The sequence below is a fragment of the Amia ocellicauda genome, chromosome 19 (assembly GCF_036373705.1).
Source record: "Amia ocellicauda isolate fAmiCal2 chromosome 19, fAmiCal2.hap1, whole genome shotgun sequence".
Lineage (NCBI taxonomy): Eukaryota > Metazoa > Chordata > Actinopteri > Amiiformes > Amiidae > Amia > Amia ocellicauda.
This window is the reverse complement of record NC_089868.1, coordinates 23166590-23193659: the sequence shown is the minus strand read 5'-3', so window position 1 is coordinate 23193659 and position 27070 is coordinate 23166590. Positions and strand designations below refer to the sequence as shown.

At 40.6% G+C, this 27070-nt stretch overlaps 2 protein-coding genes across 3 annotated transcripts in view; both read right to left on the bottom strand.

The window, feature by feature from the left end:
- Positions 1–3311: 3311 nt before the first annotated feature.
- On the bottom strand, positions 3312–8597 carry hsd17b7 (hydroxysteroid (17-beta) dehydrogenase 7). Its single transcript, XM_066691756.1, has 9 exons — positions 8500–8597; positions 7676–7879; positions 7479–7571; positions 7191–7305; positions 6097–6291; positions 5882–5986; positions 5587–5643; positions 5380–5478; positions 3312–5095 (listed from the first exon to the last, which is right to left on the bottom strand). The coding sequence occupies exons 1-9, from the start codon at positions 8532–8534 to the stop codon at positions 4961–4963; spliced, it is 1038 nt and encodes a 345-aa protein (XP_066547853.1). The 5' UTR covers positions 8535–8597; the 3' UTR covers positions 3312–4960.
- A 613-nt stretch (positions 8598–9210) lies between these two features.
- Positions 9211–27070, bottom strand: part of ddr2a (discoidin domain receptor tyrosine kinase 2a) — a 30467-nt gene continuing 12607 nt past the window's right edge. The window contains exons 2-17 of one of the 2 annotated variants that reach the window (XM_066692024.1): positions 23785–23865; positions 18505–18607; positions 18182–18413; positions 17623–17770; positions 17041–17146; positions 15964–16147; positions 15578–15821; positions 15408–15479; positions 15133–15269; positions 14728–14941; positions 14214–14437; positions 13988–14115; positions 13664–13861; positions 13308–13542; positions 12433–12582; positions 9211–12249 (exon numbers count right to left, since the gene is read on the bottom strand). In XM_066692024.1, coding sequence (XP_066548121.1) covers positions 12118–12249; positions 12433–12582; positions 13308–13542; positions 13664–13861; positions 13988–14115; positions 14214–14437; positions 14728–14941; positions 15133–15269; positions 15408–15479; positions 15578–15821; positions 15964–16147; positions 17041–17146; positions 17623–17770; positions 18182–18413; positions 18505–18607; positions 23785–23863 — 2586 coding nt within the window. In that variant the 5' untranslated portion in view covers positions 23864–23865 and the 3' untranslated portion in view covers positions 9211–12117. Of the gene's footprint in view, positions 12250–12432; positions 12583–13307; positions 13543–13663; positions 13862–13987; positions 14116–14213; positions 14438–14727; positions 14942–15132; positions 15270–15407; positions 15480–15577; positions 15822–15963; positions 16148–17040; positions 17147–17622; positions 17771–18181; positions 18414–18504; positions 18622–23784; positions 23866–27070 lie in introns of both variants that reach the window. The other variant, XM_066692025.1, reaches the window with a different exon arrangement.

The window sequence follows — 27070 nt, the reverse complement described above, 5'->3', positions numbered from 1 at the left end:
TGCGATATAGAAAAGCGTTTTTGATCTTTTATTCATTGGGCATCTCCTGTTTTAGGCAGTGCACGGTATATGTTTTTCTCTGTTTCTTGAATTGTACTGTCACTGTTGGTCCTTTTCCAAATATTAATTGGGGAAATATATGCGTTTAAGTCGGTATATATGTTGAAAATGTCCCGAATTAGGAAACTGAGATGTTTTCTAAAACCTTTGGTGTAAATAGCCTGCTTCTCATTAGTCAACAATATGATTTTATCCTCTGTTTCACCTTTAGCAAAGCTGCAGCAGAGCAGTGAAATATGAGCTCATTAATCTGCATAGTCTAGTGTAATTTCAGGACCACATCTCTCAAAGAGTTCCTCCCGGCGTCTAAGAAGAGTGTATCTATAAATGCTCTCTATTGATCCACCCTCATGCTCAGTGAAATTGTTATCACTATCTTGCATTTGTTATTTGATTCCTGTACTAATTTCAGTTACAGTAGCCTCTTTGAAATGTTTGGGGAATATTTATTGTGCTGATGATTTAAATCCTTGTGTGATCCAGCATTCAGAGATCTATTATTTCAAAGTTTTTCTCTAGTTTCCCCCTCCAGTTTTTGTCAGCTTTGGCAAGACTCTTTCTCTGATATCCACTCCCTTCCAAGTCATTAAAATCAAATGAGGAGGATCATCAATTTTTAATCGATTTGGCTCCGGCAGCATGACAGGCTAAGAACACCACTTTTAAATATTAGCTCACATCCTTATGTGCTGCTATTCATTAAAGCCTCCTGGCTCACCGACGGAGCATACATCATCTCACATCAAGAGGAATGGATACAACAAACATTAGAAGCTGAGTGGTTTGTGGGTAAAGACTTCAGGTGGGTGTAATTTATCAAGGCACCCTTTGGTCATGAATCTCTGGAATTGCAAGATACACCCTGGAGTCACACCTTTCAGATCTCACTGTGCCCTCAGAGGAGACAGTGAAGGGAAGGGTTCAATAAGAGGAAAAATTGCTCTGACAGGCTTTCCACATCCAACATCCGCTCAGGGCCACAGTGAAGCATTGAGTTACAGTAACACAAATGGGAATTTCAGTTTAGAGAGTTCAGTTCCCAAATTGGGTGCGGCATGTTTTGAGGACTCGAGGCAAAGACCAAGCACTGACTTCTCAGTTGGCACCAGACTGAATTTGGACCACTTACCTGCTGAATACTGTGCTGGTGGAGTCCAGATTAAAGCACATTGGGTTGGAAAGGAAGCCAGTTCCAGGGAGGCATCTATCTCATTGTCACAGCTGTATGGAAGCATCGAAAAGGATGTACTTTGTGGAGGTAGGTGTGTTTACGGTAGGTATGAAAAGTATATCTTTGTTCATAGCTGTAGAGCTTACATGCAAAGCTGCCCATCAATCTGACTATCTAATGGTGTGTCTTTAACCACAGCATTGTCATTTTTAATTTGGGCTGAGCAGCCTGTTCTCAGCTATTTGCTAAGCTGGACAATGGTTCTTTGTTGGCACTAGAACTGACCATATACTGATCTTCTCCATGTGGTTTAGGGGCTTCATATCTCAAGAGTAAAGGGGCGGGGAGATTTACAGTGGACGCCCTGAGCTGGAAGAGGGGGAAGACTAATGAAACAACTCACTCCGCCACCTATCTCGTTTTAATCTAATTTCCACTGGTTTGCCTTCCCGTAAAATGACCCACTGACAGACAGCCGACTGCAGTTGTCTCATCAGACCTCAGATCAGTTCAGTTCAATGTCCAGCATAGTTAGTATGTTTGACAGTTTATTCAGGGCACAAGTGTTAATTCACAGCTGGAGTAACTGAACAGGTATTTGTTTAGGTAACCAATGGAGTTTTGTTTGCGTAAAACAATTTTCCCAAAGTATGATCAAGTGTCTATTTAGATTCTTTTAAAAATGGCACTGAATACATTGGTACTAATTTAAGGGTTACAAATTAGTTTTTTTATTTTCTGCAGACTTACATCATCAAACAACAGAGAGAAATGGATTTCCCGCTGTTGTGAAAGTAAGTACCTATGAAATCCCAATTTTAACAGACGATTCACTACTTGTTTTAAATGAAGAGTACCCACATTGCTGGATTTTACTCTTAATACACCGGTGCAGAGCTAAAACACTCATGATGTGCTTTAGAGCACTATATCGGTCAGAAACATGTTTTGTGAAGTATATCTTCAGGCTGCTTTCTGATGTAACTTGTTCAGTCAAAGCACTCACCCTTGATGCCAAAAGTACAATTCAGTTTTTTGTTATTGAAAAGAAAATGGAAAACCTAAGGCAAGCCCTACATAAGTATAAAACCTGGCCTGATTTATCTCTACACTGATGTGGTTGCCTTATGTAAAGCTGCCTAATGCATTGTTTGTGTGAACTTCTTTATATATATCATTTTTTAGTTTTACCAGTAATAGTGAAGTTGTTGGGACTAAAATGTATCTATCAGATATATTCTTTCATTTTGTTAAGATGTAAGGATGAATTATTTTCATTTTCTAACCATTTCAAAGCTCTTTATGTCTCTGTGTTGAGCAAATGAGAGGGAGCATGAATTTGTATATGTTACGAGTTTGCAACCTCCTCACATAAGACCCGATCACAACACAGTAGCTATTCACAAAGTCTAGTCATATGAACATGACTTCCATGTATATAATTTCATGCATAGTTTAATAGTGTTTGTCTGATCTATGAAAATGTATAAAATTATAATAAACAATTGAAAAGCATAGGTTTTTTAAATGAAACCAGTAGAACAGATTGATCAAAACTAGTAAAAGCATGTTCAACTCTACCTCCAATAAAATTCTCTATATATCAAATGTGATTTTCTGATTCACCCGCCATTTTTATTATTCTCTTCAGGCCGTATGTGATTCAGAGGAAGTTAAGATGCCGACACCACTTTGCCCAAATTGCCACCTAGCCACTACAGAAGTCTCCCAGAATTCAATGGACCACCACTTCAACCGTCCAAACCCTCGTTCTGACCTGTCAGCGATGGACCCGACCCTCTCTGCAGAGCAACACCCTTCGCAGATGAATTCCACTTTGATAAAACAGCGAGACGAGCCCTTTGCAAGACTGTGGGCTTTAAAAGCACAATGCACTCAGACCCTGCATTCACTATGCATCGTGTGTCACTGTCGAGAGTATTGTCGGCACTACTACGTCATCGCCATCGTATGCTGGCTCACCTGCATTGTAACTACTGTATTGGTGGTCATCACAGCAGTTGTGTTTAGATAGGTCCAAGCTTTGTCAAGGGTTGAGAAACAGACCTGGGGCAGTAGGTTTGGCATGTTCCTTTCAGTTTAATTGAGATCATATTCAAAATATGCAGACACAATAAATAATTCATTCTTATTCAACTGCTTTTTAGTATGTATCATTTATTGACCAAGCCATATTTTGGTTCCACAGTACAATAGTATGACAATTAGATCTTAGTATGGACTATAAGACAATCATTAGATAGCAGCATATTACCAGGTACTTAGAATTAAACAAGCACTTAATTATTATTATATTTTGCACTACAGTTCATTGAAACTAATCATGATGAATCCTAAAAGGCTGAACAGTGAACAGTCTGAGGTTTGTGTCAGTGTAGTACAATTTCATAACCAAACTCATAAGCATGTATAGCCACTCCATTGTCTTTAAAGACCTAATACTCTCAGAAGAAGCACATACATCACCTTTGACTTTTGTGTTATCCTGTCTTTCCCTCAGTGACAATTGCATCCTTGGGTGTAGTGTTATTATCTAATGTTTGAACCGTGGTCAATCTAGTTTCCACTAAAACAAAGGAAATACTATTCTCTGCTGCACGAGGGTTGGCACATGTTCACTGTTAACCTTTCAAAAAACCCACAAGAAGAAAATGAAATGTATCTAAACTGCAACTTTCAAACTCGATAGCTACAGCCTTGATTTATTTCGAGTTTTGACTGAATGAAGGTTCCTTTAAGAAGCTCATGAGAAGATGCAAGCATTGATAAGATATAGGTTGATTCCAACACAACTGAGAATGCGGTAATAGTGTACAACAAAACGTAACAACTCTGCCACAGACTGTCTGGGATTATGTAAACCCAGTGGGACTCTTAACTAAAACTGTTAGAAAAAGTGTTTGCTGTACTTCTTGTTTTTGGAGCTCTTAGATAAAACAAATATAAAATATGCAAAACCTTATGCCCTTCACTTTCTCACTCCATATGGTGCGGCTAGATCACAGTGTTGGCGAAGTGGCTGTTGATGCCTTTCCTTCGCAGGTTAACGCACACAGCTATTTCAGTGCCAGCTTCACAGTACAGAATTAGAGCGTTCAGTATGCAGATCTGGATGGCACAGTCCCAGTGTCAATGCCTCGCTTTTAAAATGTTCCTTTCCCCCGCCGGTTTAATCCCACTTGCCATGGGCCAGAGGGAAATAACGAGGATTCCCAGAAGCCTCCATCCAGAAATTAAACGTTTTACTGGGATTTCCACAGAGTCTGGCCTCACTAGGGGCAAGACTAGACAGGCCTGTTGCATCAGTGATCTCAAACCCCAAACCATTCAGCTCCCTTAAAGCATGAAGGGCAAATTCTATATTCCCTGTGCAACTAATAATAAATCACCTAAACACAAAAGCAATGAGTACCTGACCTTAATTTGTATTGTATGTCCATGCCATTATGCAAATAGAGTAACTTCAGCAATCTGGCTTGCCTTTCAAACTATTTTCATCCATTTGTATATTTTTCTGTAGAACGTTACGAACAAGACTTAAATTAGACTATTCTGTCAAATTAAGACAAGTCTAATATAGTTTTATGCAACCAACCCCTGATCAAAAGCTGAACTCAATAGAACGACAGCTTCTTTGGAATGTGATGCCTGTAACAGAATCATAAATGTAAAACTCGCTAAAGAGGTGAGAGAGATCAGGTATCAACACTACTCAATTTGATGCAGGTAACTTCTGTAAGCATCTAGTTCATCTTCTTCAGATTTTAGTTTCTTCCGGACTCGGTTTTCCAGCTGCAGTAGTTTCTCATAAAAGGCCTCGGCCATTTCTTCATCAATGTCCATCTGAAATGAAAACATAAATGGATCAACAAAGAACAAAAATGGACAGATGCACGAGGAACAGAAACCCCCTTTGGCACTGGAAGCTAACGAATAAAAAACAGGCAGAACAGCCAAAAGTATGATTTGCCGTCTTCACTAAATATATTGTTACAAATTAATTAATTAATGCATACATAGTAGCAAGTTTTATAGTTATTCCTTACAGCAACGCTTACACAAATCCATATTAATTTAAGATCTCCATTAGCGCTTATTACTCCAGACTGGGTAAACAGTTCTCTCACTTTTCGGGGGAGTGTGTAGTTGTTTCCCAGCCCCGAAGTCATGCTGTGATACTTCGCTCGAGGGTCCAAGGCCTCGGGTTTCTGCGTAGACAGCCAGAACTGGAACAAGATTTCAAAACAGATCAAATGAAGACATGAATGAAATGAAAAGATTCACTCTAGACCTCGAATGCAATCGAAGGCAATAATCAACATCTGAATACGTACCAGGGCCTCTGCGCCGTTGTACGGAGTGAGTGTGAAAGTGTTGGTGAAAAGGCGGATCTGTGAGAAAGAGAATGAAAGTAGGTCTTTAAACAGACAAGCAGATGGATTTGGGATTGTTTTCCCCTGGGCTATTTACAGAACTGGTGAAAACTTCTGATTATAAAGAGCAACTGACAGTAGGTAGAGTCGAATTTGGAACTCAGGGGACTTTAAAGAACAATATCTATTTTTTAATATATGCAATTCACTGGACTCTGGCTTCTAAACAATACATAGAGATAATCCTCAAGCTCACCAGCCACATAATGGGCATGATCAGTGTCCAGAAGAATGAAGGGAGAATGCCATAAGTCAGATTGGTCATCACAAGTCCTGGGCAGATTACTGAGGAATACAGGCCCTGCAACACAGAAATGAAAGACAGATCAAAGATGGTTCTTGTACAGAAGGGAGAGACAGAGAGCAGGGCTGGGACATCACTAAACCTCTCTCGGCATATAGCGCACTTACCCGTGTGTTGTAATGCCGGTTGAGAGACACGCTGAGGAGATCGGAGGCGTATTTCGAGGAGCTGTACGACTCCACTCCCTGGCTGTGCTGGAAGTCTCCCAGGCTGAACGCAGACCTCCTGGCATTACTAGATGATGTCCAGACCAACTGGGAGACGTGGCCGGGCTGGCACAGGAGCGGCTGCAGATCCCTGATCTCCATTGCAAAAAAAACAATATCTTAGAGACCGTCATGGCATTAAAAGTCTTGTGTGGAGTTAGCGGTTATTACAGCATATAAATATATATATACATAACACAGGATGCCTGCGCTTAGCTATTCATTTGTATAACGATACTACCATTCCTAAATCACGTAAAAAGGCAAACAATTACATTTCTGTTGTTCACGGGAGTCCACAACCCAAGCAGATTGGACTGCCATTCATTAATGTTTCATAGAGCCACAAAGGTTCCTCACGAATGGATGTCTATTAGGATACATTACTTCTAGACAGAGAACGCCAAACAATCCAGTACAGAGCCGGTATACTCTGTACAATTCATTATAAGGGCACTACTGGCAAAAGCCTTACATTATTATTATGTTCGTCTTGACGATAAGTACTACAGATGTTAGGAAGTATTTGACAACCGTGTTGATGAAGGAATAATGTCCCACACGTGTAATGCTCAAGACATAGAAACCGAACATTAATAATTAGCGGGTTCTGCTGCTTAGCCACCAGGCTGTAACAGAAGTACATTAGATCTGTTACACTTAACTCTGATGGCCGAGAGGGACTGATAAATACCACGCCTTTAAAAGAAAATATTTGAAAATTATGAAGATCATCTTAAAGTCCCCTGCACCTGAAATGCAATGAAACATCTAACATAAATGCAGTGAATATTACCCCATGATGCAGAAATTCCTATCATGTTCGTTAGCGTTATAATAGAAATATTTGTGCGAGTTCATAAGCAATTAAAATGCATTCACTGTCCCTCGATATATATATTTCCAGGTAGAGTGCAATTATGTTTCCATGCATAATCCAAACTGGTGCTGCTAATTTATGTTTCGGGAAATAAACTCTCGAGGATTCATCATACCAGTAGAAAATGGCCGAAGAGATTGGTGACGAAGACCTCCTGCAATCCGTCTGATGTCACGCGGTCCTGTTGTGTGAGGAGACCTTCCCCGGTTGCAAACATGCTAATCACATTCCTGCGGGAAAACACACCAGAGAGTGAGAGAGAGACTTTCTGTGACACTGAGTTGAACTCATACATTGAAGTGCAAAAAAAGGGACAGACAGACAAGTAGACAGGAGGACTAACAATTGGACAGATACACTAATAGACATACATGTTCACATACACACAAACAGATACTCTTACCTGGAGAACAAGCCGTTCATAAAGCCTTTCAGACTGATCTGTGGATTGGGCATTATCCCTGCATTCAGGTACAGACGGTCTAGTCTTTCATATCTGAAAAAGAACAGGGGATGTTGATTGCTTTTACATCACATTGCTTTTGATGTGATTTTGTTTGTAATGCATGTCAGTGCCCTTATCACAGGCGAGGAAAATACCTCCGTTTGACCTCCTCCGCCGCTTCAAACACAGACTTGATGCTGCACACATCGAGGCGCACCAGGGAGATGTCAGCGTCCGGGTGGGAGACGAGGAGGGCAGATTTGGCGGCCTTGGCACGCTGCATATTCCTGCACGCCAGACACAGGTGGATCTGGCTGTCATGGGAGAGGAGGCGCTCACACAGGGCCAAACCAATACCACTGCGATGAAGACAAGGACGTTATTGCCAATACAGTACAAAGCATAACTATATAGAGCCCTTCATGGCAAAATGGAAGTGAAAATATGTCTTATTCCACATATATAGATATATATGCTGTTTGTGTTATGTTTGTGTTATAAACATACATACATACACACACACACACATATATATACATATATATATATATATATATATATATATATACACACATATATATATATATATATACATATATATATAAATACAGTGCCTCGCAATAGCATTCGGACCCCTGACCAATTCTCTCAATTACAAATGGTACACTGACATTCCATCCTGTTTAATATTTTAAAACTCTGACACTCAAAATCAATTATTGTCAGGTGACATTGGTTGTATGATGGGAAATATTTGTAAGAAAAATAACAAACTAGATAAAAAAATCCCACTGTTGATATATATATATATATAAAACCTACCATTGTAACATAACATACCATCTGTATCATAATCGTATCCTGTAATTTGATTCATGCCATAAAGGTTCCATACATACATACAAACAACGAACTGGCTACATGAGTCGATACTATTTCGCTTACTGCTAATAAAATAAAATAAAACACAGAAAGTTACCTATTGGCACCCGTCACCAGGACCACCTTCTTCATAGCGGAGACCCTCAGAAAAATCAGTCACCGGCAACAAAGTAACATTTGACACAATGTCTTATCTCAGCGTTCTGAGAACCATTAACCCCGCCCACCCATCGCCTGTCGTCCTATCTCTATGGTGTGATGGTACGTCATCCGGGGCTCAGCCAACCAGGATCAAGCTACAGTGAGTGCCGAGGACCAAAAAGGTACAACAGCGCTAAACTTAAAGGGCTGGTTTCCCAGACCCAGATTAGCACAAATCCTGGACTGTCGAATGTTATTTTAGGTGGAGTAGTCCAAGAGTAGTGCTAATCGAGGTCTGTGAAACCAGTGCAGAGCGTCCGACGGGGTGTAGAATAACAGGGGGGAAATATTGTCACAATTCGCACAAAGGGATACTTCAGTCTATATGGGAACTAGGAAAGTTCCACATTGGAACTCCAAATACCTCATAATTGAATAATGTATTAGATTGAGAAATAGCTGCTTTGTGGCTAAAAGAGAGACATTTTATTCCACTGCTTTGATTTGTAACATATGTATTACTTTTTGCTGCCTAAGTGAAGGGATTCCTGTGCCATGGATTCTGGCTTTCTCGTCCTGGGATGTGTAGATTTCTTCATGTCACTTAGATTTAGCAATCTGTTGTTAAGTGTACAATATATTACTAAGAAAAAAACAAAATGCAAACTTGAGTTTTGGCAACTTATTTTATTTTAATGATGATGGCAAATGTTTACCAATACAAATAAACCAAATTATATATTTTGTCATCCATTTTGGAAAATGGCATTGAAAACATCAGAAAAGCAAATTAAAACATTACTTTTTGGTTCTTTCTCCTTGCTAATGAAGACCAGTATGCACTGCACCAGACTATACCTTTGATACTTTCTGTAACACACAAACAACAACACTTGACAAATACAAAGAGGGACTGTGAATGTGCACCTTCCACTAAAGTAGCTCATTTCATCCTTTCATGCTGCTTGAATAATGACATTTTACGTTGCAATTGTAATGTATTGACTATGTACAGTATGGATAGTTTTATCTTCCAGTTACAAAATATATTACAAATTCTGTGTTCAAAAGACACAAGATTTAAAGTTCACACAAAATAAAAACATTTTATTGAGACTAAGGTCACTACAAATAACCACATTTGTAATTGATTCCTTTTTACTCATTATAACAAGTTGGGGGGAAATATAGGGATAGTACTTTACCTGCTATCTTGGTAACATATCTGTATCAATTAACAGATGTCTTCAAGTTTAGCACAGTGTTTAATATGAAAATAAATCAGTTTTGCTTTTTGAATATTTGATTTCAATTTTCCAGTGAGTGGGAATATATAGCTTAAATGGTATTTCACTTTAAAGGAAGATGATACACAACAACAGACGTTTAACATCATTGATAAACAGTACATTTCACATTCTTTGTGATAAACTTTACACCTGCTTTACTCATTCGTTGCAATAACCATTGCAGTGCATCTAAGACTAACAGATTCACCTACATTTCCATTTCTCTCACAACCATATCTGTTCCTTCATTCGCAGCAAATCTACAAAGTATCAATGTGATGAACAAATAATTGCTTTCAGGGAAGGTTATTTTGGCTGCACATATTGAATGGTATGTTTATTTGTCATGAGGATATTTAGGTGAGGAAATATTAACAATAGCAACTCTTTGTATAAGTATCTTAAGCAAAACAATATCCTTCAAGGGTTCTACAGAATCAAAAAAGTATCATTTTATATATGAAATCTTATTATGGTTAGTTACAATTATACCATGAACTACAAATAACAATATTGAACAGGCAAGTTCGATGTTAGCAGTAATCTGGGTGATTAACTCTTAATGGAGTAATTATAATTGTAAATGACCATAACCTGGGTTTCATATATCTTATACCAAGAATACAGTAACATTTATACAATGTTGTACTATGAGATAATAAATTAACAATACATGATACAAACATACATTGTTTTTCCACTCCTTTTTAACCGTATGATCTGAGAACACTTCATCAGAAAAATAATACATAAGAGATATAAATGAGATACTTTATCCCTTTCAACTAGAATGAACATTGGGCACTGTTAAATGCAACGTTTTTAGTAGTAGTATGGATTTAAATGTCTGATAGATATATAATATCATAAATCTCATACTGCCATCACCCAGAGCATAACTGCTTCCCGGGAAGTTTTTTAATCAAACTACAATATCGATTACAAAGAATGCAGAGTTCCAGTTCTGAACTTAAGGTGACTTTTCCCCTGGCAATAGCTTAATAACATGTACAGGCAAAATAAGTATGCTTTCTGTGTAACAAATGAAAAAGACAGTAAAACTTTCATCCTCACCATTAATCTCGAATAGCATCTCAGCATAGAAAAAATAAATATAACCCAGTCCTGTCCCTGCACAATCAAGACGATGGTATGACAAGCGTTTATTCAGTTTGGACCCACAGGAAAATGAGGTCAGAATAACTCAGAACAAACAGGTATGCCATATATACAAGTAATACCCCCCAACCCCTCTATCTCCCTTCAGCCTGCCCTCCCACCCCCAGAGCAACCACAACAGCAAAACCTGATGCAAAAAACATAAATCCTTCTAATGATTCCATTGAATATTGCTAATATTTGGCAATATTGTACAAATACACAAAATAACAAATACAAACACTGCATACTATAAGCACAGGGCACGTCTACCTTTCAAGAATCCATGCTATATAGCTGAACTTAAAGCTACATTTAGAGGGGAATTATTTTGCAGAAGAAAAAGATAAACAGACAAACAAAAAAACATAATACATATAAATATTTATATAACATATACTGGTATTTGTGATTGTATTCATTGAGATCTACACAAATCCCTAAATACATAATCGTTTTGTTTTAAAAAAGCAATTCTTCCATACATCAGTGTTACCAGCATTTTAATTGCTTGGTCCCAGTTCTGGAGAGAAACATGCAATTTGTTTTTATTTAAAGATTAATTATACGAGCAGTTTATTTACTTACTTTGTATGTTCTACTACACAGTTTATCTGTTGGCTAAATTGCACTGTTTAGAGTCAAGCAATGTTTAAAAATAAACAGCATCTTCTTGTGTTTCTTTCTTAGAGAAAAACACAATGGTTTTGGTTTATCGAGAGAGAATACCTGTGAAAACAACAACGGAATAATTTCAGGCACACGTCGTATGACTTCATGAAAGGTTTTATGACTATAATAAGTGATCGACATTGAAAAGATATTTAAATATAGTGCTCTGAGACTTTCTGCTACATTTCCCTTTAGCTTTAGCTCTTAAATTGACAAGTACCTCTCAGGTATGTTCCTTATTTGCTCTGTACACCATCCCAAAGATGATGTGCTTCACAAATACATATTTACACATCACGCTTGTAAAAAAACAACACTTTTGTAACCTTCAACTTCTCTCAGGACCTCCTAACCCATCCCTAACCGAAGACACCCGCTCTGTGTAAAGTTATTCCGCTTGAGTGCTGTAACAAGTTCAGTTTGCAGAGGGGGGTCTCTGCACGTACAGCACCCCCTTAAGTCTGACTCTCCAGGAGGGTGCGATGGATCTCATTGAATGATGGCCGGTCCTTTGTGTCTCTCCTCCAGCAGCATAACATCAGCTTGTAGATGGGGTCTGGACAAATGGTAGGCTGAGGCAAATAGATCTGGGAAGAGATGCAAGAATTAAATAGTTACACACATAACGACACAGATTTGTCATCTGAAAATCAGACCACAAGCTCATCAATTACGTCAGTTTCGGGATTTATTTCCAGGAGGTTCTAAAGGGACATGTGATTTTGTGTCAGCTTGGTCGTGTGTCGGTCTGTGGTCCACCTCCTTCTTACCTGTCGTTTCTGGTCCCTGAAAAACTCCCCAGTGTTTTCGATGACTTGCTCGTCCGACAGCTGGGAGTACGGCTGCTCCCGGCAGAAGGTCAAGGTCTCCCACAGTGTCACGCCAAACGCCCACACATCGCTGGCCGTGGTGAACTTGCCCTGGGGAGACAGATGGGGGAATCACCACCTCTATTAATGACGTCACTAAACAGGAAAACACAGAACTAAGTAGCTGACGTTATGTGGTATTGCTCGTTGAGTAAAATGCAAATTGAGTTGCACTAAGAATAACGAGCAGAAGGTATCCATTCAAGAATTGTGCCCGATGCTTCAATGGTAGGTTATAAAGATATTAATCAAAAGATATTTGACCCTAAATTAGTTAGAGAGTCCAAGACCTCATCTGGATACTGTGGACAGTTCTGGGCTCCACACTTCAAGAAAGATATCGCTGCTCTAGAGGCAGTTCAGAGGAGAGCAACCAGACTTATTCCAGGTCTGAAGGGAATGTCCTATTGAGAGACTGAGGACCTGAACCTTTTCACCTGGAACAGAGGAGACTACGTGGGGACTTGATGTTCTTATGTAATGAAGAAATGATGAATAAACATGTTCTTAAGACACTTGCAAGGGCCTCTGTTATTGTTAGGTGTTTGTCTCCAATTTTCAGAAACCCTTCAAATCCAAATTTTCAGAATATATCATATAATATAGCTTTGACTCGGGCTGAGAGGAGTAAATAATCAGTGAATCGACAATTATACACCGTCATCGCAAAGCATACAGTGTGTATATGACTTCCCTGAAATCAAAAGCTAGGCCAAAACGTTCCTGGATAACCGCATGAGGGACATGTGAGCACATCCAGGCCCCCTTGTCCTCACCAGTAGTATACTCTCCCAGGACATCCAGCGAATGGGCAGCACGGCTCGTCCCTGGATGCGGTAATAGTCCCCACTGTACAGATTCCTGCTCATGCCGAAGTCGGCGATCTTGATGGTGTAGTTCTTTCCCACGAGGCAGTTGCGGGTGGCGAGGTCGCGGTGGACGAAGTTGAGGGACGAGAGATACTTCATGCCCGAGGCGATCTGGGTCGCCATGTAATGTAGGCTGGTGAAGCTGAAATCAGGAGAGCATGGAGGCAATGTGAACTAATATAGTGCTGGGAAAGGAAAGAGATATAAAGTGATATGAAATTCACATTGGGCACGACATGAAACCCAGTGTCTGACAGTCTTACCTTACAGTGGGTGAATTGCTGAGCAAGGCTGCCTCTCCCTCGGGTTCATGGCGGGATAGGAATTGATTCAGGTCCCCATTCTCCATGTACTCCGTGATCATGCAGAGGGGGTCGCTGCAGATACACACCGCCAGGAGACGGATAATGTTGGGGTCTTTCAACCGGGACATGATCTTAATCTCTTTCAAGAAATCGTTCCTACGAAGGAAAAGGGAGGATTCTGATCAGTTTCTCATCGGAAATGACTTAACTTAGTGTTGGGTTTAAGTAAGAGGAAGTAAATTGCAAGAAGATCGAGCACATATTCTCTGATAAGGCTCTCACCTCGCATTCTTGTTGGCATCTGCTCTGAGCATTTTCACCGCCACGAGAATCGGCTGGTTTGGAGAAATGTCAAAAGAGAAATCCTTATCCATGAACTCTTGCATCCCCTCGGCTTCACACAGGTGCACCTGGGTCGAAGGAAACAGGCCAAAAGTGAAGCATGAACACAAGCAAGCTATTTTCATTGTGTCTGACTTCGTCCTGTGGTATTGCCCAAGACACAGACCTCTCCAAACTGCCCTTCCCCCAGCTTCTCCTTGAAGGTTAGCAGTTTCCTGGGGAATTCCTCCACGGCCACATCCTTGCCCGACAGCAGATCCATAGTAATCGCGGGGACGGCGTAGGTGTTGCTTCCGGTGACTCCCTGCAGATTGACGATATCGGCCTCCGCATAGTGAGGGACCCCTTCTTGGGCGCCAGCTTGAGAAGACTTCACCCCATTGGTGCCCGCTGAAGGACACAAACACAAACAGACACACATACACAGTTACACAGTTATCCCAAGCGATCTGACAGATCTAAGGTATGGTTGATCACGTATCATATAGAAACTGTAATCAGATTACAGATGTTTACATGGGTTACTGTAACCAGCGCTAGTCAAACTGATGATGGTATAATGACACACACGTGACTATAGGTTACTCTTGCAGTGTATAGCGAGATGTTGGATGTTTTTATCTCCGTTTCCTTCCCTGCTTGGCACAGCTTTGTGTGAGTGTCGGGTAGCGTTTGCTCACCGGCCTCCTCTGTACACTGGACGAACTCTGGCAGCTTCCTGATGAGGCGAGAGGGTTCCTGGTAGTCGGGACCCAGAGGGAATATTCTCTCGTATGTCGAGTTTGACTCCTGCTCACTGGGCGACGAGGAGTGGTTGTTGTTATTATAGGTGAAGGTCTCGCTCTGTATCGACAGACTCGCCGTTAGTTCATCATCCAGCATCCGCCGAGAAGCCTGAAAGAAGGAGACCGACTGAAGACAGCAATCCAAACAACTCTCTGGACGAATTGCTGCCTTTTCAGGATGATTCTCATGTCAAAGAACATTTTCAAGGAATCACGATAAATATATGAATATGAGTATATCATGCACCACAATGCTCTACTTTGCACGTAAGTACTTTCCTAACAAAGATATTTCTTTACCTTCTCCAACATCTTCTGCCAGACTTGTCGCCACAATATTATTACAATAATTGCCACCAAGATGAAGATGATGGCCACCAAGCAGCCAATCAGAATGCGCGTGTTACTGTCATCCACTTTGTGCGTTGGGTCGTCCCCTTACGAAGACAATAGAGGGAATTATGGAGGAATAATGACGCTGTTAGTAATGTATTACGAATACACAAACCTTTGGGAGACTTGAGTGAAGTTGTGTTTCATGCAGGGTGGTAAAACGGATACAGTGTGGCCCTCACCTGGCTGGGTGCTGGTCGGAGTCCCAGGGAGGGTGTTCGGAGGAGCTAGCGTTGTGTTATAAACCGCCGTATCTGAAAGAGTGTAAGGGATGGTTGGCTTTATTAAACCAAAATGGCAACTGCCTGTATTTCGTTAAATATTTCTGCAGTGTCTTCTGCTCCTGCCCTACCTGACTGGAATGTGATCTCGCTAAACATCATCCACACATCGGCAAAGTGGTACTGGCACTTGATGGCGCTGGCCATGTGGTTGTGGAGAGACACGGTGACAAAGCGGGCACTGGGGTTGACGTCGTCCACCACCGGGTTGAAGGAGAGGGCAGTGGGCTCCCAGTCGTTGGTCTCTGAGCGGAAGTAACAGTCGACCCGCTTAAAGGTCTTGACCCGTTTCACAAACATGTTGTTACAGTGCACCTGCAACAACACCACAGAGCAACGACACTCGTGAACACGTCCCGATGTGGACCGACACGGCCAATGAGACTCCTTCACAAGCACCAGCAATCCCTCCACCCACAAAGCACTGCAGCGGTACTACTGTAAGGCAGGCTCAAACCTTCATGGTGGTAAAGTTGCGTATCCGATCGAACTCAAACATGATCTCCACAAAGTTGTTGGAGAAGCTCTCGTTGGTCCAGCCCACGTAGTCGTAGCCCGGCCACACGCTGTAGATGTGGCTTTGGGTGAAGTCATCCAGTCCACACATACCATCAGTCAACTGGCCAAGACCTTCAGTCATACTGGGAGACAAAAGACAACATATTTGGACCAGAAGAGCTCAGGAAACAACACAGAACAGGAACTATTATTATTTCTACTACTGCTGCTCACAAATAATCTCTCAAATAGGTACTATAAAGATATATTCTTTATCTATGTGCTGTAGTTGCAAACACTATGGCTATATTTCCTAATATTGACCTGTAGAAATACACCACTAGGTGGCAGAAACTACTTTTTCATCATATAATTTTTAAAGAAAGTGTCTGAGAATGATTGGTGCCTCTAGTGATGCATTTTAAAGTTTTATGTGACTGTGGGCCATTTTCCAGACTGTAATACGAACCCCATGGAATATATATTGCAGGCTAGGATGTGAAACAATTGTTATCGTATAGTGTAAACAGCAGGATAAAGTATTTTTCTCCTCTATGTTTACATTTAACGGACGTGCCATTTAGTTTGCTATTAATATACATGGTATAGCGACATAATGCTGTAGATTTGTGATTTCTGAAAGTAAACAATGTAGGTTAAATGATACGGTGTTTTACTGCATCTGTACCTTAAACACACAAACACACACATATAATTAATTGTTTTACAAATATTATGAAAGGCATCAACCACATCAAACCAGAGGAGCTTTTCCAGATCAGCAGAGACACATGCACCCGGGGATACAAATGGAAATTGGGCTTCAAGGCATTCAAGACAGACAACAGGAGACACTTCTTCACACAGAGAGGCGTCACAATCTGAAAAAACTCCCTAGTGATGTGGCTGAAGCGACACAAAACGAGCACAATGGGTTGAATGGCCTCCTCTCGACTGGACACTTTCTTAAGTTCTTATGTTCTTATTATTTAAACAGAAACTATTGATGTAAAGTGTTACTAAAATGATGTCGCACCTGTTGCCCACGGCCCCGTCGTAGACCGAGTCGTTCAGGTGAATGTGGTGGCCGCCTTGTGAGATCATGTGTTGTCCTGCAGGCGCATTGTACGACACCAGGCCATCTGTACAGGGTCAGAAAATCATTGTGTATGACAACTGAAACTCCAGCAGAAGGTCCTTACACCATGAATGCAATTCCAGTAGTGCAATAGTTCATTGAGAGACATTGTGCCACTAAATATGCATCTGAACTCACATGGAGAGAAAGATAAACAAGACAGGAATTAAGGGATTCTTCTTCTACCTTGATTTCTGGTTTAATGTTTAGTATCTTTTGAGGTTCAGATCTTGAATTCGCAGTGCCAGATGTGAATGTGTATATTTATTTATCTCTTCTTAAAATAAAACAATGATTATAAGACATATGTAATGCAAACTACTGACGTGACAGACTGAGGAAGTACTGGAATAAATATGACATTTTGTGAGGGTTTCCCAACCAAATTCACGCATTTATCCTCCTTGCTGTCATCTGGAGAAGTAATACTCCTCACCGTGGGCGTGTTGAGCCGAGATAAACAGAGCCGTCATATCTCACCTAACCATTCGCAGCCGTAGAGCTCCACCCTCATGCACACGTTCATGGAGTGCTCCGTCACCGGCATGAACCGCACAAATCTGGCGATGATTGGCGGCTCCAGGTCCTTCAGCACGATATCATAGGCGTTTTTATTCCCCTCGATGATCTTTAACAGAAAAATAATACAAGGATAAACTGACATTAGTATATGCCAGCAAGTTGAAGCTACAGTGAAGTGTAACACATGTGGGAGACAGTCAGAGCAGTTAAGTTTTCTCCTGCTTCTTTTGAGAAATTATCATTGCCCTGCCCTCAACGTTTTAGACCGAGACACCATCTCTACACTGCTCTTGCCGTACGGAAGGCAGCAGACGTGTCTTTCTCGTTCGGCTCTGCCAAAGATGTCTCAGCCGCTGACACAAGAACAGGGGCTTGAATACTGGCATGCAGAGGGGCACCATTTTAAGGGCCAATACAAGTTAGGAACAGTTGGGGGTCTCCTGGTTGCTTGCGTAAGGATCTTGTCATGGAGGTAGGAGGCCTGTTTTTCCCCCTGTGTTGCTGCCCTCACACTCGCCTGCTTCCCAAACCGATTGCGCCAGGAGATCCAGCGGCTGCCGTCTCGGCTGTACTTGATCTTGTACATCTGGGCGAACTCGTTGCCCATGCCCCCGGCGTGCCGGCCCTGCGTGCCCACCAGCGTGATGAAGTGCAGGGAGCGCAGGTCGATCTGCAGGAACTCCTTCAGGTTGTCCGGCTCTACTGGGATCTCGGGACACCAGGCGCCGTCCCCCTCCTCAAAATCAAGCCTGCGCAGAGACAGGGGGTTGAGGTTTTTCTGACCCCGATTACAAGGTCTCACAAAGTGTGTTTATATATGTGATGGTTTCGACAACACACCTGCCATATCTAGCTGCCGTAGATTCGGACCACTGGCTGGATGCGGAGATGTCCTCGTCCTGGATTTGCCCGCCGGACATGCCCAGGGGATAGCGACACACACCTAAAATGTCAGTACTTCATTAAAACAAAATTAACAGATTTAGCAATACGATCTAGATGTATGTCGGATATTTCATTGAAAGACCCTCTGCGCATCTGGAAAACACCATTTGAAAGACTTTTCAACTTTTTTCAGTCTCTAGTGACGAATGCTGTATTTAGTAACCAAAACCTGTACTTTGCTTTCTCCAAAAATACCAAAACACTACCATACACAAGTGATTTGTTGCTTGGCCAAAATATAAGCACCAGAAACTCTTAAAGCGAAGATGTTTTTATTCCTATAGCACAGTTTGAACCTGTGGGTCCCGGCGAAGGCAAAGCTGCAATGCTTTCTCTCTGTCTCACTCCCGGAAATGTGGTTATTTCAATGCAGCGAAGTCCGTGACTTATTTTATGTAAGTTCTGCCAGTGAAAACAATTGAGACATACTTGCTGGCTATTAAATGTTGGTTAAAATATATATAACATGTGTGGTCTTTTAGACCTGTAGGCATTTCATGTCTTAATAAAATAAATATAGATGTTTTAGAAGTTTACTTTTTTTAATGCTGCAGTTGAGAAACACAGAGAATTTCATCGAGCAGGAAGGGTCTTTGATAATCCTCCTTCAATAAAAGACAGAAAATATCCACGGCCCCTGAGTCGAGGGGCAAAGGCGAATAGTTGTGGGGCAGCTTTGGCCAAAGTCTCTACTGTATATTCACTGGCTACAGTTCAGCAAAGGGGAAGATCAGAACTGAAGTATCTCTGGGGATCACCTGTGTGAGGTAGTTCAACAAGCATACGCCTCAATATGAAGGGGAATGATACCTTTATTAAGATGACGTGTCTCAGTATTGGTATTAAAGCACTCAGAACTGTATCGAGTAGATGAATGGATGATGAATTACATGTCATAGATTCTGGATATCTTCTGACTTCAAAGGGTCAACAAGCCCGGGCCTGCTGGGCTCTGTGAGGACGGGAGACCGCTACAGAAACCAGACTCTTCAGGAAGTGATTGTGATCTACTAGATGACTGCCAAATATTGTCAACGCCAACGTTTTATTGCTTTATAAGAAGACACACAGCACTCCAGTTTCTTACACACCCTGACCAGCATTTGTGAGGGCCCTTGTATTCTGCAAACATCTTATTGTGGCATTGTTGTCTTGAACTGTTGAAGACTCAGCGCTCTTCCATTTCTTATTTGTTAGCTTCAACATTTTGGGTAACCGCAGAAACATGATATAGTCTGTCAACAGCATGTCATTATATGAGGAAGAGACATGGTTAACTGTGTTTCTTCTCAGCCTATGGTTAATATTTGTATCTCCAGGAAATGAAATTCCTGAAAATCCTTTAATTTTAGCTCTGGTTCAGCGGTCAAAGCAAATCATTCTGGTGGAATCTGCGCTGGTCAGGACAGGAAGGTTGAAGCCCTGAATATGTAGGGACTCCCAGTCCAGCAGGTCACGGATCATAACAAAAAGGCCTTTGTGAAGCAGCCAGCAACAGCAAGAACAGTGGTGAGGGGTTTTTTCCTTTTTTTTTTTCCCCCCTTCAAGGTTTGCTTAAAAGTCAAGATGGAGAAACCTCAGAGGGTTCAATTTGGCAGCTCCGACTTGATATAATCCAAAACAAGCTGAATTGCAAACAAAAAAACTCTTCCAGATGTGACAGTGAATCTCTCAGTACCTCAGTGCTTTTCTTAGATAGATAGATCCCTAAAACAATCATGATGTCGACAATTAATCATAATAATAAGATTAAGATAAAGGCAAAGATAATGACATTTTAATATTGCTTCAAACATCCTTCTTCATATAACTTTCTTATATCACTTTTGCTACAGCTGGTTAAGTTAATTTTTTTTGTATAGCGCCCTTCGCAAGGTTGCCACAGAGCACTATAAAGATTGAAACTAAACAAAATTAAGGAGAGAAAAACTAAAACTCCTATAAGATTGCATATATATACAGCTCTGGAAAAAATTAAGAGACCACTCCAAGTTCAGAAATCAATGTTAAGTGGTCTCTTAATTTTTTCCAGAGCTGTATATATATATATATATATATATATATATATATATATATATATATATATATATATATATATATGGATATATTATTATTGCCAACTTCTCTGGAATGGAAACACTTGCAAGATTAATCAGTGATGTCATAAGGGAACGAAGCCACCAAAGCACAAAGATACTATTTTTTTCTGACATTTTTTTTTTCCAAAACCCGTCTACTTTCTCTTCAAAGAATTCTGAAAAGATGGTCCGTTACAGTTTTGAATGCTTCTGAAAGTAAAACCCCACACCCGTGTGTGTCCTTGATTCATGATTGTCGAAGTGTGACTCATTATGAGCAAATGAACTGCCAGTGAGCAGAATAAAATATAAATAATTGAGCGTAGATTTATTATTACAGTGTACGCTTTCATTCTGCACTGTTAGAAGAAACACAAAAACTGTATATTTCTCATGTACAATCCTGGCGGACGTACATTCCCTGAGAAAATGTTGGTTTTGACACTTAAGTTTTCTCTTTTTTCCTGGATCTTTACCCAGATGATCTGCTCAGAACAAAGGGCAGCCTGAGCACAATTTTTTAACAACAGCAATTATTTCAGTTGGTCAAGGATCTAAGAATATCATTTTTCAAAGTGGAAAAATACCAGCCTTGTCTGACTTTACAATTACCGAGCGAACCCCTCACCCATCTCTCCGGCCTGTTGGCTCTGGCAGACGCACGGAAACCCTAGCAACAGCTCCGAGCTCCACACTGCTTTTTCATTTTCTCATTTTTCCACAGCCGGCTCTCTGAAAGGCCTGCTTGTTCCTTGGTGTTTGCTGTCTAACCACTGGCTCCAGCCCTCACACATAACAAACACACCATATCATCAGCGAGAAATTCTCACATGCACCGGGCTCCCCGCGATTCAAACGCCGTCCTCGTCTTTGTTGCATCGAGGCGACCCCACTGGCATTATTTTGAACTATTCTAAATGCTGACATGGCACAAGTACGGGGGGGTTAAGATCAGACACAAATGCCTCACATATTCATTCCTAAATAATTTGTTTAAATGACTGTGACATTTTCCTGAGGTCTGCTAGTGTGTTTCCGAAAGAAATGTTCACCTAGATTGACTGAGATTAAAAAACAGACATATATAAAACGTGCAAGAGAAAACTTGTTTAAAGAAAGTGATTTACAAGAATATATATCCTTGAAAAGTTGAATCGAGGAGAACAATTCACTATATCCATTCCACATAATGTTTACATTTTGACATGATAAGATCTTCAATTAATACCCCCAGGATAATTTAAACATCTCAGCAGATGCAGCCATTTATATTTAATAGTATTCAGATAGTAGAGTTGAGGACTGATGCAATTAAAATGCAGGAAGATGGAATATGTCCATGTATTCGAAGGCACACACATGATTGGGAAATAAAACATACTGTAATGACTGTTACTTTACTTTCTCAGTTCAGAAACACAGACTGATTTCGGTGGACTGTATTTGTAGGACTGGAATGTGCCCCTGCATTCTCACTGACAATGTTAAATAAATAAGTACGCATCTATAGGATGTATGAGTGGGCAACAAACGGTCCGGAAATACATAAAAAGGCGAAAAACAGAGTTAATTTCGATGTACTTTCCTGCTGTGAAAATGTCTGGTATGCATTAGCCACAGACTCCAGTCGGATTACTGAATCCATTGTAAACACATCCCTCCCTCGTACTACATGGAATAATAAACTCTCGTGAAGGTCAGAACCTCGCATGATCTTAAAGAATAAACGACATTATTGCAGCCGGCTGCGTTGATGAAGTACAGGGCCGAGAAGAGGCTGGTGGGGTCCACAGAGAACGTGCCATGGTCCGATCCATCAGGAGGGAAGTTGCTGAGTGTCAATGATGGGTTAAGCTCTTTGGTTAAGGGACAGAAGAGGAAACCACACGCTGTCCAGAGGTTGCAGGAGACACAGATCGCCGGGCGATAAAGTACACACAATAATGTAGCAGCATTTAAAGGCCAGTGGAAGATTTGTGCGACTAGACTTGGATGTCCTGAGAATTGCTAGTATATGTTTTTCTCTGACCAATGTAATTTTTTTAGTTGTAATTCTTCAATTAGACTCCCTATCCTGTTCCTTTTAATAATACGTGCTACAAAAAGTGAAATAATGACATTATTTGCATGTTTTTCCCCTAAACTGGCATTCTCCTGACTGAAATTGTCAGCCTCTTGTTTTGTATCTGTGTGTGTTTCCCTGCCTCCTGCAATTACATGCATAAACAGTTTGTCCTGCACAGTCAGCACATTTTCCTTTATGAAAACTTATGGAAATTACTATAATTTCACATATTCATACCCCCAACTACACCAGACTATTTTACCTTTTGTGTGGTACTCACTTTCACAGTCGCTAATGATATCAGCACAGTGTTCATGATATTGACACTATTCAAATCACTGTAAAATAATCTAAAAGTATCAAGTGTCCCTAGCCGAATGCTCCTATAAGTACATTCTTATAAACAGCCACACACATCACTCAGTGTGAATACAGTTTGGGTTAAAGAGGGTGTGTCCAGATGTCCTTCCAAACTGATATATGAGAACAAACAGCAGAGGAATTATATTTCCCTGACTGCCCTCAGCGTACGGAGGTTTAGGATACGTTTGCATGTCCTTTGTTTATGTCGATTTGTGCCAGACGAGCTCCAGGGAATTGTTTGGCTCTCTTTGTAGTCTGCCAGAAGAGGACAGTAATTAAACTGTAATGTTAATCTGGATCCCGTACTGTACAATTATCCCCATTTTGAAGGCAATAAAGTGCCACACCACAGCTGTAAAAGGACTCTTTAAAAACACTGGCATTCCTGTGCTTATTATGCCTGGGATGCCATTCTTCTTTTGTCCATTATAAAGTCAATTTAATAAGCGTTAGAGTGATATGATTCATAATGTTATCCCCATCACCAAGTTACTGAAGATACCAAACAGAAACAAAGACATGTCTCCACGTTTATTGGGAAACATATCCTGGTAAAACATCTTGCCCACTTCATCCTGCATTAACTTTTTGAGCAGGATTAAAAAGAAAATGAATATTTGCTGTCGTCTAACCTTTGTTTACATCTGTGGGCGAATTAAGGTCTCTTACCTGGATTGACCTGGGACTCCGTGGCCCGTAATAGGTAGAGCAGCAACAGAAGGAAGTGCATCTTCTGACCAATCTTCATCCCTAAAGTGGAAACACACACATGAATACATATTCGCCCCACATTTCAATCATCGTACACTTCAAGACAAGGGGTTCATGTTGGAGAAGACAGAGAGAGTCTTGATATGTTTAAGCAACATTTTAAACGCCTTCTACACTGCGCATCGAAGGCGAGGCTTTTGCCTAATAAGACGACTAAACTCTGATCGCTCGGCCATCGCGATTCATGAGTAACTGACCAAGAATCTGTTTCGCGGTGGGACATCATTCGTCTCATAAGAAAACCAGGCCAACAGCCAGATTGCACCGGAAAAGTCAATTTTATCGCCGGCATGGTTTTGATTTGGTAGAGATGTCATAATATTCAGAAAGTGGAATTTCCCAGGATTTTCCATGGATGTCATAGGTGTTCTTAAAACAAGCGAATAACCCAGGACGTTTACAAGTAACTGAGTTCTGGTGATATAAATGAGGTGTTTCAGTAAGAACCCAGTTTGACGTGAATGTCACAAACATTAAACATTAAATGTATTATATATTACCCCAATTTACTAGACCTTTAAATGTGACCTATGCTTAGATATCATGCTGTTTACCTAAGGGTTAAGGAGATTTGGAGTCATTTTTAGCAAAGTGAAGAGATAATTCAGTCAAAACAACGGACAGATGTGTAGCATTAGTGCAAAGGATTCACAGAAAGAAAACTGCAAATACAACAGCAGCAAAAAGGTCAACACAGGTGGCTCAACATTTCTGTTTGCCTTCAGCCAGACGTTACCTCAGCTCATGAGAACAGGGAGGAGAGACCAACATGCCACCTAGAAAAGCCAGGGCTGTCAGACCCAATCACCGGCAACGGCACGAGAGCAGCCAATAGAAGAACCTGACGTGTGAAACTGTCCAATTACAAATGCATTCTAGAATCCTTCAGACGGCAATAACAGAGTGGCTGAAAAATACTTAATGAAAGCTTCCCACGAGTCTGCTAATGGATTTGTTTAAAACATAGTACAAGTTTTAATGTACTATTAGTAAAACAGAACTAAATAGGAAGGTTTCTCTGTTTACATAAAGAAGCTGCCTATTTTCAAACAATAACTACAGGATGGCACAGAACATTATCTGTGCTAATGCACAACTTTCATCAGACAGTGGCGTATTTACGCTGGTTATTATTTCATTTCGTGCAGAGCAGGCCTAGCTATAAAAATACAACCACACATTCTGCTCTGACACGTTTCAATGCTTCAGAAATGCATCATCCCACGTCCACTACGAGATTAGGTGAACTCATCTGTTATTTATAGACAACGAGATCGTAGCATAACATTTGCTTAAAAAGCTCAGCGGGATAAGTTCAGAAAGCTTTGAATTTTGAGTCTTTATCCTCAGCCAAACATAACTTTCCCTGCATGGCTCTTCGGAGGAGGGGCTCATGGGTAAACATATAAAGGACCGGCTTTGTGCGCTTTACTGAATCTGTTTCTGATAAAGGACAGGCTTCACTTCAGGATTGATGCTATTAAGGATGCTACAAGTAGCCGGCTTTACTAGTCGATGTTGTATAACGTTGTACTCAATTAAACAAACTCCTGATGTATATTCTTTTGGTTATTGGTTGTGTTATGCCACATGCACAAGCTGGAGGGTGTTTGGTGTGTGATTTACCACTCTAAATATGTCAAGTTTAAAACAAGAAAACACTTTGGAAGATAAAGGGTTTATGCAGTCTATTACACCAATGGGGAAAAATGTTTTAGTCTACCAACAAAATTTGATCTGCTTTAGAAATGGCTACAGAATGTATATTTTGTCTTACAATATGTTGTCGTTAAGCATTTGGGATTGTCATGTTGTCTCCCCACACGTCACACATTGATAACAATACAAACCAGCAAGACAAAATACGAAATTATTATCAACATATTACTCCTCACTGCGCACTACCGAAGGTCAGATCTCAAGACCTCCTGGCGTAGCATTCAGAATTCTGTCATATTTTAATTATTTTAATCACTTTTTAATTATTCTAAATCGTAGGCTGTGCTTTGCTTCACTTTTGTAACTTATACATGGTGTTAAATCAAATTACTTTCGGTTAAGCCAGTCTACGGAAGTCATTTTCCCACTACGTTTAAAAGTAATAATAACAGTATAATAATATTGTATTAATAGAGAGAGAGGGAGGGAGGGAGAGGGAGAGAGAAAGACAGGGAGATAGAGAGAGGGATAGAGGCAGAGAGAGAGAGAGAGCGTAAGAGAGAGAGAGAGAGAGAGAGAGAGAGAGAGAGAGAGAGAGAGAGGACGGACATACTCTCTCCACAGCATCAAAGCACACTGTGATCCATTTGTCTTCTGCTCCACGCTCTATAATTACTGCTTGGCTTAATGCAGCTGAAATGAAATAGTCTGCAAGGGCCCTATTGTTTCACAGGGGGAGGCTGGTCTGCTTTCCCACACCGAGCTTTCTGTTCTTTATCAGAGGAAGGCCCAGTTCAGCACAATCCCGGCCAACTTGCACTATCTCTCGGGGGGGAGACCTTGTTTATTTAACATTTGTGGTGCTGTAAACTCTGGCTTCAATCCATCCCGCTGGGCTCGATCCAGCCGGGGAAGAGAAAACAACTGCTCCGACTGACCTTGGTCACCAGCAATAGCGCCATAAAGAGAGACGAGGGTGGCACAGGAATGGGATATAAACAGGCTACGTTATTACTAATTTCCGTATTTATTACAATCGGACTGTTCCTTGTTTTTAACCTGGCAATAAAATACATAATGACTATAATATTAACTTTAGTTTTTACACAAAAGAAAATGTGTTCATCTATGAAAACATACACATTTTCTTTGACACATATAAACTCTGCAGGGTTTTAAAGTATGACCCACTAAGGCACATTTGATTTATATCATTTATATATTTTTTAAAGGCTGTTAATATGAAATAGTTTCATTCATATATGTGTTAATGGAATATATCATTTTGAATCTTTAAAACTTTAATAAACTTTGTTTCCCCATGATTCATACAGTTTAATGTACACTTTCTTAAAATGACAACAAAATAAAATAAATCTATCTATTTATCTGTTGGTGAGAAAGTATTCTGTTGTTGATGCTCATCAGCTTCTGGAACAACTAGATATAAAAACGAATTTAAAATAGATACATAAAAAGGCATTACAGGGAAATGTGTAACAGTATCCACTTGCCACCACAGTCA

Coding starts and splice junctions, on each gene's coding strand:
- hsd17b7 (XM_066691756.1), bottom strand. CDS start 8,534: ATGAAGAAGGTGGTCCTGGTGACGGGTGCCAATAG. Junction 7,306..7,478: donor ATGAACGGCTTGTTCTCCAG/GTAAGAGTATCT, acceptor GTTTTCCCGCAG/GAATGTGATTAGCATGTTTG. Junction 5,987..6,096: donor ACCGGCATTACAACACACGG/GTAAGTGCGCTA, acceptor TCTGTGTTGCAG/GGCCTGTATTCCTCAGTAAT.